Genomic DNA, 15,000 nt, shown 5'->3' with positions numbered 1-15,000 from the left:
TTCTTCCCTCTCCTTCTCTTCCTTTCTTCCTTTTCTTACCTTCCTTCTTCCCTCTCCCTCTCTTCATTCCTTCCTTCATTTGCTCTTTCGGTCCTTCCTTCTTTCCCTCCCTTCCTCTTATCACCCTCACACTGCACACTACCGGTACTTCTTCTTCCTTCACTCCATTATTCCTTCATTTCCTTCTTCCCTCTCCCTCTCTTCCTACCTTCCTTCATTTCCTGCTTCTCTCTCCCTCTCTTCCTTCCCTTCCTATTACACCTTTGCACTGCACACTACCTCTTCTTCCTTCACTCCATCATTCCTTCATTTCCTTCTTCTCTCTCCTTCTCTTCCGTTCTTCCTTCTTTTCTCTCCCTTTCTTCCTCCCTTCCTTCTCTGTCTTTCCTTCCTTCACTTACTTCTTCTCTCTCCTTTACTTCCTTCCTTCCTACCTTCATTTCTCCCCCTTTCTTCCTTCCTTCATTTCTCTCATTCTCTCTCCTCGGCATGCAATAATAATAATAATAACAACAACAATAATAATCATCATCATCATCATAATAATAATAATACTGTATAATAAAATATCAACCCTTCTCCTCATCAATTATCAGTAACCAAGCAATTATCGATAAAGGACACGATAACGAAAGATAAATGATACGAGGTGTCAAAATAAATAGCCAAATGAATGGTGATAAGGATATGTGATAAGAGGGTGGCGATTAAAAAAGATGCGTCAAAATAAATAGCAAATGAATGGTGATAAGGATATGTGATAAGAGGGTGGCGATTAAAAAGATGGGTGAAAATAAATAGCCAAATGGATGGTGATAAGGATATGTGATAAGAGGGTAGCGATTAAAAGGATATTACAAGATAACAATGGTACTGCTGTTTGAAAGGCCGTGATATCGAGTCCAGTGTGGGGTAGATGAGAATAGGGGTTGGTAGAGAGAGAGAAAGAGAATAAATGACACTAAAGGTAAATGAGTTAATTATCTAGATTAATATTAGATGAGAGAGAGAGAGAGAGAGAGAGACACACACACACACACACACACACACACACACACACACACACACACAGACACACACACACACACACACTCAAAGAACACCAACCTAACCCAACACTTTCCACAAACGAATTATTTCAGTCAAAAATAAATGGTTCAATAAAGTAAAAATCCATCTATTTATCTATTGCCAGACTCTTCAATCCCGTAAGGGGTGGCCACAAACAAATCGCCTCCATGTCACCCTGTCCCCCGTCATTTCACTGCCCTGCTCCCAGCTCTCACCCCTCTCTCATATACCTCTCCATCCCTCCATCTGATCCTTGGCTTCCCTCTCCCCCCCTCCACCTCACTCACATACACTCTCCTCGTCAGTCTCTCGCTCTCCAACCTCTCCATTTATACGAACAAGTAAAAATAACTGAGTAAATAAAGAGTAATTACCTTCGTTCTGTTGAGGGGGATGGTGAAGTCCCAATCAGGTGCCACGAACAGGTAGCCACATTTAGACACCTTACGACTGGCCTGGAATTATAAAAGGAAGATTTTCAGTACGTACATGAAGCAATACGTACATAGACACATACATACAGAGATACACACACGTACATACATACAAAGGGGTAGTCACATTTGGACACCTTTCGACTCGCCTGTAATTATAAAAGGAAGAAGTTTAGTACGTACATGGAGCAATACACACACATACTTACATACATACATACATATATAGACAGATAGATAGACAGATATAGATAGATAGATAGACACGTACACACATATACCGGTACACACATACGTCTGTACACCTTATGACTAGCCTGTGATGATAAGAGGAAGAATCTTTGTACGCACATAGCAAATACGTACATAGATACACTGATGCTTGCACGTACATACAGATATATACATGGGGAAACACACAGACATACAGACATAAATACATACAGACACAGACAGAGACAGACAGACACCTGCGTTGGAGAGAGAGAGAGAGAGAGAGAGAGAGAGAGAGAGCGATCAGTGAAGTAGAGGCCTTACAAAGAGGTCATGTATGGCTACAAAAAGTCTACACACACACACACACACACACACACACACACTTCAGTCTCACGGAAAAAGGGGGTTTCAAATCAATTGGTTTCATATAAGCTGCTCGCTGCCTTTTTTGAGAGAGAGAGAGAGAGAGAGAGAGAGAGACAGACAGACAGACAGAGAACATTAACAGCATCTCACCTAACTTACTCAAACATGACAAAGATCCCTAACTCCTTCCAGCTCAGTTGATGGCCAAGTGTAGTTAGATTGAGGCCTGATTTGACTAGTAACCAAGGAGACTCATTCCTACCTCATACATTAGACTCACCGAATTATATGCACCACGACTGAGTATTGAAATTGAATGGCACAGTTCCATCAGATGAAAAAAAAACAAAAAGACAAATATTTTCTTTCGTACTCCTTTCTGCTAACCTGCTATGACCTCGCCTGACATCACAGCACTCATATGACCTGACCTAACCTAACCCAACCTACTGACCTAATCTAACCCAACTAGTCCTTATCTTACTCTACCTTTATTGAGCTAGCTTTACTAACTCTACCATAACCGGACATCTAAACCTAGCCTAACCTAACCCAACCTAACCTAACTTGATGATGATGATGATGAAGATGGTGATGATGATGATGATGATAGTGATGATGATGATGATGACAGGAAGGAGGTGGAGGAGAAATTGAAGGTAGGAGGGAAGCCTTAGAGAGGAGAGGCACTTAGGCTAGAAGTGAGCTGGCTTCCTCCCTCTCTTTCTCTCTCTCTTTCTCTCTCGTATCCATATTTATTTTTATCTATATTTAATTAAAAGTACAGGCACAATCTCTCTCTCTCTCTCTCTCTCTCTCTCTCTCTCTCTCTCTCCATTATATATGTTTATGTGTGTATATATTTAATTATATGTACAATTCTTTCCTCTTATCTGTGTGTGTGTGTGTGTGTGTGTGTGTGTGTGTGTGTGTGTGTGTGTGTTGATGCTAAGGGCTTTGGTAATAATAGTGATAATGTTTGTAGTAGGAAGAATGTTGGTAGCTGTGGTATTTATGTTGGAAATTGTGGCGGCAATGCTGGTAGTTGTGGTTGCAATGTTGGTAGGTGTGGTGGTAATGTTGGTAGTTTGTTAGTGATAATGGTGACAGTTGTGGTAGCAATAGTGGTAATGTTGGTAGCGGTGGTGGTAATGGTGGTAGTTGTGGTAGTGATGGTTATATTTAAGACAACCAGTACGGAGTTAGATATGATAGTGGTAGTTGTGGTAGTAGTTATGGTACACTGGTAGGCTGCTGAGAGAGAGAGAGAGAGAGAGAGAGAGAGAGAGAGAGAGCAGACAGTGGTAGCTGTGATCGTGGTAGCTACAATGTTGGTAGGTGGACAGGTAACGATGGTGATGGTGGTAATTGTGGTAGCGGCTCTGATAGTAGTAGTTGTGGTAATGGGTAATTGTGGTGATGTTGGTAGTTGTGGTAATGGGTAATTGTGGTAATGTTGGTAGTTGTGGTATTGTTGGTAGTTGTGGTAATGGGTGATTGTGGTAATGTTGGTAGTTGTGGTAATGGGTAATTGTGGTAATGTTGGTAGTAGTGGTAATGGGTAATTGTGGTAATGTTGGTAGTTGTGGTAATGTTGGTAGTTGTGGTAATAGGTAATTGTGGTAATGTTGGTAGTAGTGGTAATGTTGGTAGTTGTGGTAATGGGTAATTGTGGTAATGTTGGTAGTTGTGGTTGTCACGTGATTGTGGTTCTTCTATACTCTCATTATTCTAACTTGGCCTCTAGAATATAATGCTAGTCACGAAGAAGTGCTATACTCTTCTCAAACTAACTTGGCCTAAAATTGCCGCCTATCTTCAATGCTGAGCTGTAACAATAGATTAGAATATGATGCTAGTCACGAAGAAGTGCTATGGAAAGGATGTAGAGCCGTAGTATCGTCTTTTTCTGCCACTGAGCTACGTGAAATAAGCTGCAAAAGGACGAAAATCTGGGCCAAGTTAAAGTGAAAGGAGTATAGTTGCTGTAGGGGGTGAGTGGCTGGGGAAATATTGGTAGTTGTGGTTGTTGGGAGATTGTGGTAGTTGTGGTTGGTGGGTGGATGGAATAATGTTGGTAGTTGTGGTTGGTGGTTGGTTGTGGTAGAAGTGGTAGGTGTTTTAATGTTGGTAGTTGTGGTTGGTGAGTTATGGTAATGCTGGTAGTTGTGGTAGTAACAGCAGAGCTAGAAGGGGATAAATAGTGGTTGTAGTAATGTTGGTAGTTGCAGCAATGGTGGTAGTTAGGATTGCAGAAATGTTGGTAGTTGTGGTAGGCCAGCCGGCGATTGTGGTCCCACGGTCAGAGGGTCACATTAACCAACATTACAATCCCTTACTACACTCACTCACTCTCTCTCTCTCTCTCTCTCTCTCCTTTATCACTGACACGCAAACGTAGTGGTGTGTGTGTGTGTGTGTGTGTGTGTGTGTGTGTGTGTGTGTGTGTGTGTGTGTGTGTGTGTGTGTGTGTTTCTCTCTCCCTCGTCTTTCTCTCCTTCAGTTCCTTCTTCCATTCCTTCATTCTTTCAAGCGCCCATCCATCCTTTTCTTCCTTCACTTCTTCTCCTTCCTTCCTTCACAAGCTTCTTAACTTCCTCTTTCCTTCCTTCCCTGACAGCCATCTTTCACTTCCTTCATTCCTTCCTTGACTTATTTATTCTTTCTCCCTCTTTCACGTTCTAGATTCTTCACTTCCTTCTTTCCCTCCTTCCTTCCTTCCTTCTTTCCCTCCCTCCTTCACAGCCTGCCCTACTGATTTCTTCCTTCCTTCCTTTCCTCAATGCTTCCTTTCTTCCATCCTTCACATCTTGCCTTCTCTATTTCCTCCTTCCATCTCGTCCTTCCTTTCTTCCTCACCACTGCCTGTTCCTTCCTTCTTTCCTTCCCTTTCTCTTCATTTTTTCCTTGCTTTCCTTCCTTCTTTTTTTCCACTCCATTCCTTATTTCTTCCTTCCTTCCCTCTGTCTCCTCCTTCCCTCCTTTATTTCTTCCTTCCTTTCCCCTCTTCATTCCTTTCCTTCCTTTCCTTCTGTCTTCCTTCCTTCCTTCCCTCTCTCCCTTCATTCCTTCCTTCCTTCCTTCTCCTCATTCTTTCCTTTATTTCCTTCCTTCCTTCCCTCCTTTTCATTTCTTCCTTTCTGTCCTTCCTTTCCCTCTGTCTTCCTTCCTTCCCTCTCTCTCCTCATATCTTCCTTCCTTCCATTCCTTTCCTTCCGTCTTCCTTCCCTCTCTCTCCTCATTCCTTCCTTCCTTCCAAAACCTTTCCTTCTGTCTTCCTTCCTTCCTTCCCTCTCTCTCCTCATTCCTTCCTTCCTTCCATTCCTTTATTTCTGTCTTCCTTCCTTCCTTCACTCTTTCTCCTCATTCCTTCCTCCCTTTCCCTATTCCTTTCCTTCCGCATTCCATTGTTCCTTCCTTCACTCCCTCCCCTCCTTCCTTCGCTGTGCTGGTGGCAGTACTGTTGTATTTTTAGAGGAACACACACACACACACACATGCTCTCTCCCTCTCTCTCCTCTACTACCATCCCTCCCTCCCCCCCTCTCTCTCCTCTACTACCCTGCCTCCCTCCCCCCCCTCTCTCTCTCCATTTCCTTCGTTTTTCTTTCCCTCCTTGCTTCTCACCCTTCCCCTCCCGCAACTCTCTCTCTCTCTCTCTCTCATTTGCTTTCCTCCCTCACTCCCTGCACACTACTACGGGCTTTACTACTGAGAGAGAGAGAGACAGAGAGAGAGAGAGAGAGAGAGAGAGAGAGAGAGAGTTCAATTGAAGGTACGGTTTGGTCGAAAGGGATTGTGTGTGGTCAGGCCGGAAGTGTGTGTGTGTGTGTGTGTGTGTGTGTGTGTGTGTGTGTGTGTGTGTGTGTGTGTGTGTGTGTGTGTGTGTTATAATGTGTACAGTATACTTTATATTAGTTTGATTGTGTGTGTGTGTGTGTGTGTGTGTGTGTGTGTGTGTGTGTACTATGCTGTGTATACATATGAGTAAGCATGTCCTGTATTGTATGTATGTATGTGCTACGGTACGTCTATATATGGATGCACTATTTCCTTGTGCTATGTATGTATGTGTGTACGTATGTATGTATGTATGTACTGTCCTGACTAAGTGCGTGTGTACATGGATGGCTACCAGGTAAGACTTACACACACACACACACACACACACACACACACACACACACACAGGCCATATGGTTCACATTTGCACCTCTACCACAACTACCACCACCACCAACACACCAACCACAACTACCACCACCACCAACACACCTACCACAACTACCACCACCACCAACACACCTACCACAACTACCACCACCACCAACACATCTACCACAACTACCACCACCACCAACACACCAACCACTACTACCACCACCACCAACACACCTGCCACAACTACCACCACCACCACCACACCTACCACAACTACCACCACCACCAACACACCGACCACTACTACCATCACCACCAACACACCTACCACAACTACCACAACACCTACCACAACTACCACCATTCCAAGGCTACTGCTACTATCAACATTTCCACCAGCCATAACATTAGTCATCAAAACAACCAACATCCCAACCACCACTACCACAACCACCACCACCACTACCACAACCACCACCACAACCACCACCACAACCACAACCTAATGTAAGACTAATGAAACAAAAGGTAAATGATATAATAATGATAGTAATAACGATGATGATGATGATGATGATGATGATGATGTGATGATGTGATGATGATGATGATAATGATGAATGATGATAATAATAATAATCATCATAATATAGGCAGTAATAATAATAATAATAATAATAATAATAATAATAGTCTGCTAACACGTCAAACACAAAAATAAATCGGTAAGGATAAGGTGTTAAGCAGCCTCACAGTCCCACGAAAAAACGAACATTACTCCTTTCACCTTAACTTGGCCTAAAATTGCCATCTCTATCCTAGTCACGAAGAAGTGCTATAAGAAGGATGTAGAGCCATACCACTGTCTTTTTCTGCCACTGAGCTACGTGAAATAAGCTGCAAAAGGACGAAAATCTGGGCCAAGTTAAGGTGAAAGGAGTATATCACAGCTAGACATACAGGCTAAATGTTTATATTCTTATTTCTATTCTTATTTCTTCCTCCCTTTTCTTCTTCTTCTCCTCCTCTCAATACTTTCTTCTCTTCCTCCTCTTCCCCCTCCCCTCTCTCTGCTCTTCCTTAACTCCCATTTCTCCTAATCTTCCTCTTCCTCTTCCTTCTCCACTTTCTCTTGACATCTTCCTCCTCTTCCATCTTTTCAACTTTCTTTAAATAAATCTCATTCGCCTCATCTCCTGCTTCTTCTTCCTCCCCTCCTCCTCCTCCTCCTACTTCTTCTTCCTCCCCTCCTCCTCCCCCTCCTTCTTCATTCTTTTCTTCCCCTCCTCCTCATCTAACAATATCTTCCTCTTCCTATCATCATCACCACCACCACCAACAACAACAACAACAACAACAACTTTCTCTTCCTCTTTCATCTTCTTCGCCTTTCTTCTTCTTCTTTTTCTTCTCCTCCTCCTCCTCCTCCTCATCATCATCATCATCATCTAGCGACATCTTACTCTTCCCATCATCATTATCATCATCACCACCACCACCACAACCAACTCCCTCCTCCTCTTCCTCCTTCTTCTTCTTCGTCTTCTCCTCCTCCTCCTCCTCCTTCTTCCTCTTCTTCCGTGTTCCTTGTGGTGGACAGTAGCGGGTCTCTACTTAATATTGGTGATCACTGCTCTCACTCACCCATGACCCCCTCCCCCCACACACTCCTTCCTTCCTTCCTTCACTCTTCTTTTCCTCCTTCCTTCCATCACTCCTCTTGCCTTTCTACACTTTCTTCCTTCATTCTTCTTTCCCTCCTTCCTTCCCTCACTCCTCTTGCCTTTCTACACTTTCTTCCTTCACTCTTCTTTCCCTCCTTCCTTCCCTCACTCCTCTTGCCTTTCTACACTTTCTTCCTTCACTCTTCTTTTCCTCCTTCCTTCCCTCACTCCTCTTGCCTTTCTATACTTTCTTCTTTCATTCTTCTTTTCCTCCCTTCCTTCCCTCACACTTCTTTCCTTTCTATACTTTCTTCCTTCACTCCTCTTTCCCTCCTTCCTTCCCTCACTCTTCTTTCCTTCCTATACTTCCTTCCTTCACTCCTCTTTCCCTCCTTCCTTCCCTCACTCTTCTTTCCTTCCTATACTTCCTTCCTTCACTCCTCTTTCCCTCCTTCCTTCCCTCACTCTTCTTTCCCTTCTATACTTTCTTCCTTCGCTCTTCTTTCCTTCCATACATCCTTTCTTCCCTCCTTCCTTTATTCATTCAGCTTATTTATTCCTTCCTTCCTAACTTACTTAACATACTCTCCTTACTTCCTTCTTGTTAAATCCTTCCTTCCTTCCTTCTTCCTTCTATTCATACCTTCCTTCAGTAATTTCCAATCCTCTTCACTACACCCCCCCTTTCCCCTTCCTTCTTTTTTCCTTCCTTCCATCTTTCCTTAACTTATGCTTTCCGTCCTCCTTTTTCTTCTCTCCCTCCTTCCTTCTCAGCATATTCTTTACCCATCTTCCTTCCTTCCTTAGTTTCTTTCCTACCTTCCTTTCCTTCCTTCCTTCCTTTCTTTCTCCCCTTCCACACCCACTCCTTCATTTTTTCTTCCTTCCTTCACTCTTCTTTTTTTTTCTATATTTTCTTCATTCCTCTTTCTTTACCTAGTCTCTCTCTCTCTCTCTCTCTCTCTCTCTCTCTCTCTCTCTCTCTCTCTCCACCCACTCCTTCTTTCCCTCAACTTGCATTCCTCCATCTCACTCCCTTCCACTGACCTCTCCACTCCCTCCCTTCCTACATCCTGCATTCCTTTACCATTCCTCCCTCCCTCTTTCTCTCCTCCTCCTCCTCCTCGCGACCTCCTTCCCTCCTTTCCTACTTCCTCCTTCCTTCTTTTCTCCTTAACCTTCTCTTCTTCATTCATATATCCTTCATATTCTCCTTCCTCCCTCCCCTTCTTCCTTCACTGCCCCTCCAATCTTTCTCTCATTCCTTCCCTTCTTCCTTCAGTTCTCCTTCGCCTTCTCTCGCTTTCTTTCATTCCTTTGGTCTTTTCTTTTTTCCTTCCCTTCCTTCATCATCTCTCTCCTTCCTTCCCTCCTTCTTTCTCTCCTCTTGTTTTTGTCCCTCATCTTTCCTTCATTCCCTCCTTCCCTCCTTCTTTTACCCAGCCTTCTTCCTCCTTCCCTTCTCTTTCCTTCCTTCTCATAAATTCCTTCTTTCTTCTTTATAGTCTTGTTTCCTTCATTTCTCTCCCTCTCTCTCTCTCTCTCCCTAATTTTGCACCATTCCTCACAGCTCCCTTCCTTCCTTCCACCCTCCCTCACTTCCTTCATTCATTCCTTCTCTTCTTCTTTCATCCCTCACTCCCTCATTTCCTTTCTTTCTTCCTCCCTCTGCCATTTCCTTCATTCCTCCCTCTCCCTCCCTTCTTCCCCTGCTTTCCCTCCTCCCTCCCTCCCTCCTTCCTTCCTTCACCCAGCCGTCTCCCTCTCTCTTTCTGTCACTTCATCGTCCTACTTCTCACCCTTTCTCTCTTCCTCCCTCCTTCAGAGTTATATATTTGTTCTTTTTCCTTCGTGTTACTTGCGTCCTACCTTCCTTAATCCCCACCTACGTGCTTTCCTTTCTACTTTCTTTCCTTTCTTCCTCTCCTCCTTCCTTTTTTCTTTCCATTCTTATTTTCTCTTATCCTTCCTTCCTTCCTTAACTCCTACCTTTCTCCAACCCCTCCTTCCTTTCTTTCCTCTCTTCCTTCCTTCTTTCATTCCTTTCTTCATTTCTCTTTTCTTTCCTCCTTGTTTTTTCTTCCCACTGTTGAAAGGAGGAGGAGGAGGAGGAGGAGGAGGAGAAGGAGGAGGAGGAGTACACAGGCCTCAGTGTAAGTGTACGGGCGGAGGACAGAGATATACACACGACTATGCATAATACACGCCATTTTGTGTGTGTGTGTGTGTGTGTGTGTGTGTGTGTGTGTGTGTGTGTGTGTGTGTGTTGGGCAATACAGCGTTACCTCATAATACTGCACAATACTACACTCTGCGCCTCGCTGTGAAAGTACCGCTTCCTTCACACACACACACACACACACACACACACACACACACACACCACAATCTCCAGAACGCTAAGAACTCATTATAACAGCATACTTACTCACAGATATCACACTAACCTCATACTTACTCGTACCTCTTACAGACCCACCCTATCTGTCACCCTAACCTCCCCTTCCTCATACTCACACCTCATAGACTGACTCCACACACGCATTGAGTTTCATACTAACCTCAAAACTCCACCCCAAGCAACCTAACCTTCCCTCACACTACCCCACTCAAGGTCTCATACCACCACTATCCCATCTCACTCTCCCACCTCACACTTTACACTGCTCCTTCATTCTCACCTCATCTCACCCTTCCACCTAACCCCACACAACCCCATCCCTTCACCCTATTCAACCTCCTCACACTACACACGCCTGTCTCACACTAACCCATGTCACCCTGCATACTAACTCAACCCCAACTCATTCCATACTCAACCCCACCCTATCTCTCATTCCACCCCGCCTTGTTCATCCCTACCAACCCCACCTCTCATACTAACTCAACCTCACACTATCCCTTACTCAGCCTCATCCTCCAACCTACCTTCCTCTCATCCTCATCTTTTCTTATTTCTCATTACATTCTTCCTTTTTTCATTTCCCTGATTTAATCCTTTCTCCCCTCACAACTCCCCTTCTTCCTTCCTTTCCCTCCTTCCTTCCTCCCTCCCTTCTTTTCCTTCTTCCTCCCTCCCTTCCCTCCTTCCCCCCTCCCTCCCTCTCTTTCTTCCTTCCTTCCTTTCCTTCCTCTCACAACACTAACCTACCCCAACTTCCATTCCAACTCAACCCTCCTTCCTTCCTCTCTCCCTCCCTTCCTTTCTTCCTCCCTCCCTTCCTCCCTTTTTTCCTCCCTTCCCCTCACAACACTAACCCACCCCAACTTCCACTCTACTCAACCCCATCCCGGAACTACCCTACCCCACCACACCCCACCTTTCATCCTAACCCCAACCCATCCTTGGCCCCACCCCAGCCCGCCCCGCCCCACCCTTCACTGACTAAACTGGCCACACCACTGGAACACACACACACACACACACACACACACACACACACACACACACACACACACACACACACACACACACACACACGTCCTCTACTTCCTCCTCTCTTTTTTCTTTCATTTGATTTTCTTCATTTCCTATTATTATTATTGTTATTATTATTATTGGAAGGACACAAGTCAAGAGTGAGAGCAGTGGAAATGAGTTATTTAAGAGGAGCCTGTGGAGTCACGTGGAGAGACAGGCTGACGAATGAGGATATAAAGGAGCGTTGTGGTGTGGATGTGGATGTGATAGGAAGCGTTATGAGGAACACACTGAGGTGGTTTGGCCATGTGGAGAGGATGGAGGGTGAAAGACTGACGAAGAGAGTGTATGTGAGTGAGGTGGAGGGGGAAGAGGAGGGGAGGCCGAGGATGGGATGGAGGGATGGGGTGGAGAGGTATATGAGAGAGGGGGGTGTGAGTTGGGAGCAGGGTAGTGAAATGGCGGGGGACAGGGCGACTTGGAGGCGATTTGTTTGTGGCCACCCCAAACGGGATTGAGGCGTCTGGCAATAGATAGATAGATAGATTATTATTATTATTATTACTATTACTACTACTACTATTACTGCTACTACTATTACTACTACCACCTCCACCACTACTACTACTACTGTTAATATCCATATTATTATTATTATTATTATTATTATCTATCTTCTCGTCCCCTTTCTATTACCGTACTTCCTTCCTTCCTTCCTTCCTTTACCCTTTTCCTTCCCTTCTTCACTCCATCCTTCCGGCTTTAATTCCTTCCTTTCCTTCCTCTCTTCCTTCATTCCTTTTCTGTCCTTTCCTTCACTTCTTCATTCTCATATTCCCCTCCTTCCTTCCCCAATTCCTCCTTCCTTCTATACCCATTTTTACAGGTGTCCTTCCCTCCTTCACTCCCTCTCTCCATCTACCACTTCTCTCCTTCACTCCCTCTGTCCATCTACCTCTTCTCTCCTTCCCTTCATCTACTAATCCCTCCTTCCCTCCATCTAACAATTCTCTCCTTCTCTCCATCTACCACTTCTCTCCTTCTCTTTCTCTCTCTATCTACCTATTCCCTCCTTCCCTCCATCTACTACTTCTCTCCTTCCCTCCCTCTCTCCATCTACCACTTCTCCCCTTCCCTCCCTCTCTCCATCTACAACTTCTCTCCATCTACAGTTCCCTCCTTCCCTCCATCTAGGATTTCTGTCCTTCCCTCCTTCTCTCCATCTGCCTCTTCTCTCCTTCCCTCCCTCTCTCCATTCTTTCTCCTTCCATCCCTTCACATATCAATACATCTTGACCTAGTCTCACCTTCCTCCCTCCTTCCCTTCACCTCCCTCTCCCTTTCCCTCCCTTCCTCCCTCCCTTTACCTCCCTTCCTCCCTCCTTTACCTCCCTCTCCCTTTTGACCAGCGCCCACACCCAAGGCTATCACGTCCTCTCTCTCTCTCTCTCTCTCTCTCTAAGACCTTTCAATTCGATACATTCTGTAGTTTTAATCCTTTGTAAGACCCTCTCTCTCTCTCCCTCTCTCTCTCTCTCTCTCTCTCTCCATAGTTCATTATGTTTCTTGTCACTCCTCTCTCTCTCTCTCTCTCTCTCTTCTCGTAACGTCTATCACATGCAACTTAAGTGACACGATGAAATAAAGAAAGAGAAAATGAAGGAGGAAGTGAGAGAAAGAAAAGTGTGAAGGAAGGAAAGAATATAAGAAAATAAAAAATATGAAGGAAGAGGAGAGAGAGAGAGAGACTGTAGTACCCTAGAAGACGTAAGAAAAGACGTGTAGAGTGAGAGAGAGAGGGGGAAGAAAGGGTGAAAGGAGGGAAACATATGAAAGAAGGAAGAGAGGGAGGGAGGGAGGGAGGGAGGGAGGGAGGGAAGGAAGAAGGGAGGGAGAGAAGGAAGGAAGGAGGGAGGGAGAGAAGGAAGGAAGGAGGGAGGGAGAGAAGGAAGGAGGGAGGGAAAAGGAGGGCGTGGTGTAAAGTGATCTGCATACGGAGGGAGGGAGGAAGGGGAAGGGGAGGGAAGTTAGAGAGAGAGAGAGAGAGAGAGAGAGAGAGAGAGAGAGAGAAGGCAGGTTGGCGACTGAGAAGAAACAAACTGAAAGACAGAGAGACAGACAGACAGATAGATAGACAGATAGATACTGTTAATTATAGTCTATTTTCATCTGATGGAACTGGCTCACTCACACAACCTATTCTCGGCTGTTAAGGAAGCTCCCTAACACCTTTCCCTCACCGATTTATTTTTGGAAGTGGCTGGCTAATATCGTTGTGTAGCTTTTTATGCAGAGTATGGTGATAACAGAATGCTTTATGTAACACAGAAGAGGAAGAGCAAGGTGTAATAAGACAAATAAATCGCTTAGGAAAAGGCGTTAGGGAGCTACGAGAGAGAGAGAGAGAGAGAGAGAGAGAGACTAAAACTGCCAATCTTGAATGTTGAGTTGTAACAGCAGATTAACACTACATGATGCTAGTCACGAAGAAGTGCTGTGGAAGGACGTAAAGCCGTAGTATAGCCCTTGTTACTGACCTACGTGAAATAAGCTGCAAATGGACGAAAATCTGGGCCAAGTTGAGGTGAAAGGAGTATAGAAAAATTAACCCTTCCTTCTGACTACACCTGGCCACCACCTGAGCTGAAAGGGGTTAGGGATGTTTGCCAAGTTAGTACTGTAATTCTCTCTCTCTCTCTCTCTCTCTCTCCTTTTTTCTGTCGCCCAACCAAACACGTGACCGTAAATTAGAAACCCTGTGTGTGTGTGTGTGTGTGTGTGTGTGTGTGTGTGTGTGTGTGTGTGTGTGTGTAATGGTACCAGGCACCAACACCCTCTCTCTCCCCTACATTTTTTTCCCTCCCTCCCATACACCTTTCCTCCTCCTCTTCCCCATTTCCCAAACACCTTCCCTCCCTTCCTCACACATAGGGACCTTGATATAACATTAACTGCTGCTTGTATGCTTAGGGATGATTGGACCTTAGAATAATTGATCGCCTTAATGACTCACGTGCAGTCCAAAGGCAAGATTCTAAACATTCCTCCTCCTACTCTTCCTCCTCATCATCATCATTCTCTTCCCAACACCTTTCCTCCTCCTCCTCTTCCTCTTCCTCCTCCTCAACATCATCATCATCATCCACTTCCCAACACCTTTCCTCCACCTCCTCCTCCTCCTCTTCCTCTTCCCAGTACCTTCCATCCTCCTCCTCCTCATGATCATCATCATCACCATCATCATCATTCTCTTCCTAGCACCCTTCCACCTCTTCCTCCTTGTCTTCTCCCTCTTCCCAATACTCTTCCTCCTCCTCCTGCTTCTCCTCTTCCTCTTCCCAGCACCTTTCCGCCTCTTCCTCTTCCCAATATCTTCCATCTTCCTCCTCCTCCTCCTCCTTCTCTTCCTCCTGCTTCTCCTCTTCCCCCTCCTCCTCCTTCTCTTCCCACCACCCTTCCTCCACCAACGATCTCTACATATGCCTCGTGCTTCAGGGACGCCTTCACGTGGTGGCACCGACATAACCAAGCGGATCAACCACCTGATTATATACCGGGTATCCCCTAATTCACTCCCTGTCCCCCAAAACGATGATGATGATGATGATGAAATAACAACAACATAACGAAAATAATAATAATAATAATAATAATAGCAACTTCAGCC

General features: G+C 44.9%; 1 protein-coding gene across 1 annotated transcript in view; it reads right to left on the bottom strand.

Annotated features, from left to right (window-relative positions):
- Nucleotides 1-15,000, bottom strand: part of osp (myosin phosphatase Rho interacting protein outspread) — a 156,694-nt gene that overhangs the window by 113,187 nt on the left and 28,507 nt on the right. The window contains exon 3 of the mRNA XM_080270542.1: nt 1,446-1,526. Coding sequence (XP_080126668.1) covers nt 1,446-1,526 — 81 coding nt within the window. The remainder of the gene's footprint in view (nt 1-1,445; nt 1,527-15,000) is intronic.

This window comes from Coenobita brevimanus, chromosome 41, assembly GCF_032717465.1.
Source record: "Coenobita brevimanus isolate Jiangsu-jjx chromosome 41, ASM3271746v2, whole genome shotgun sequence".
Lineage (NCBI taxonomy): Eukaryota > Metazoa > Arthropoda > Malacostraca > Decapoda > Coenobitidae > Coenobita > Coenobita brevimanus.
Note: the sequence above shows the minus strand (reverse complement) of the source record. Positions and strands in the feature narration are given on the sequence as shown.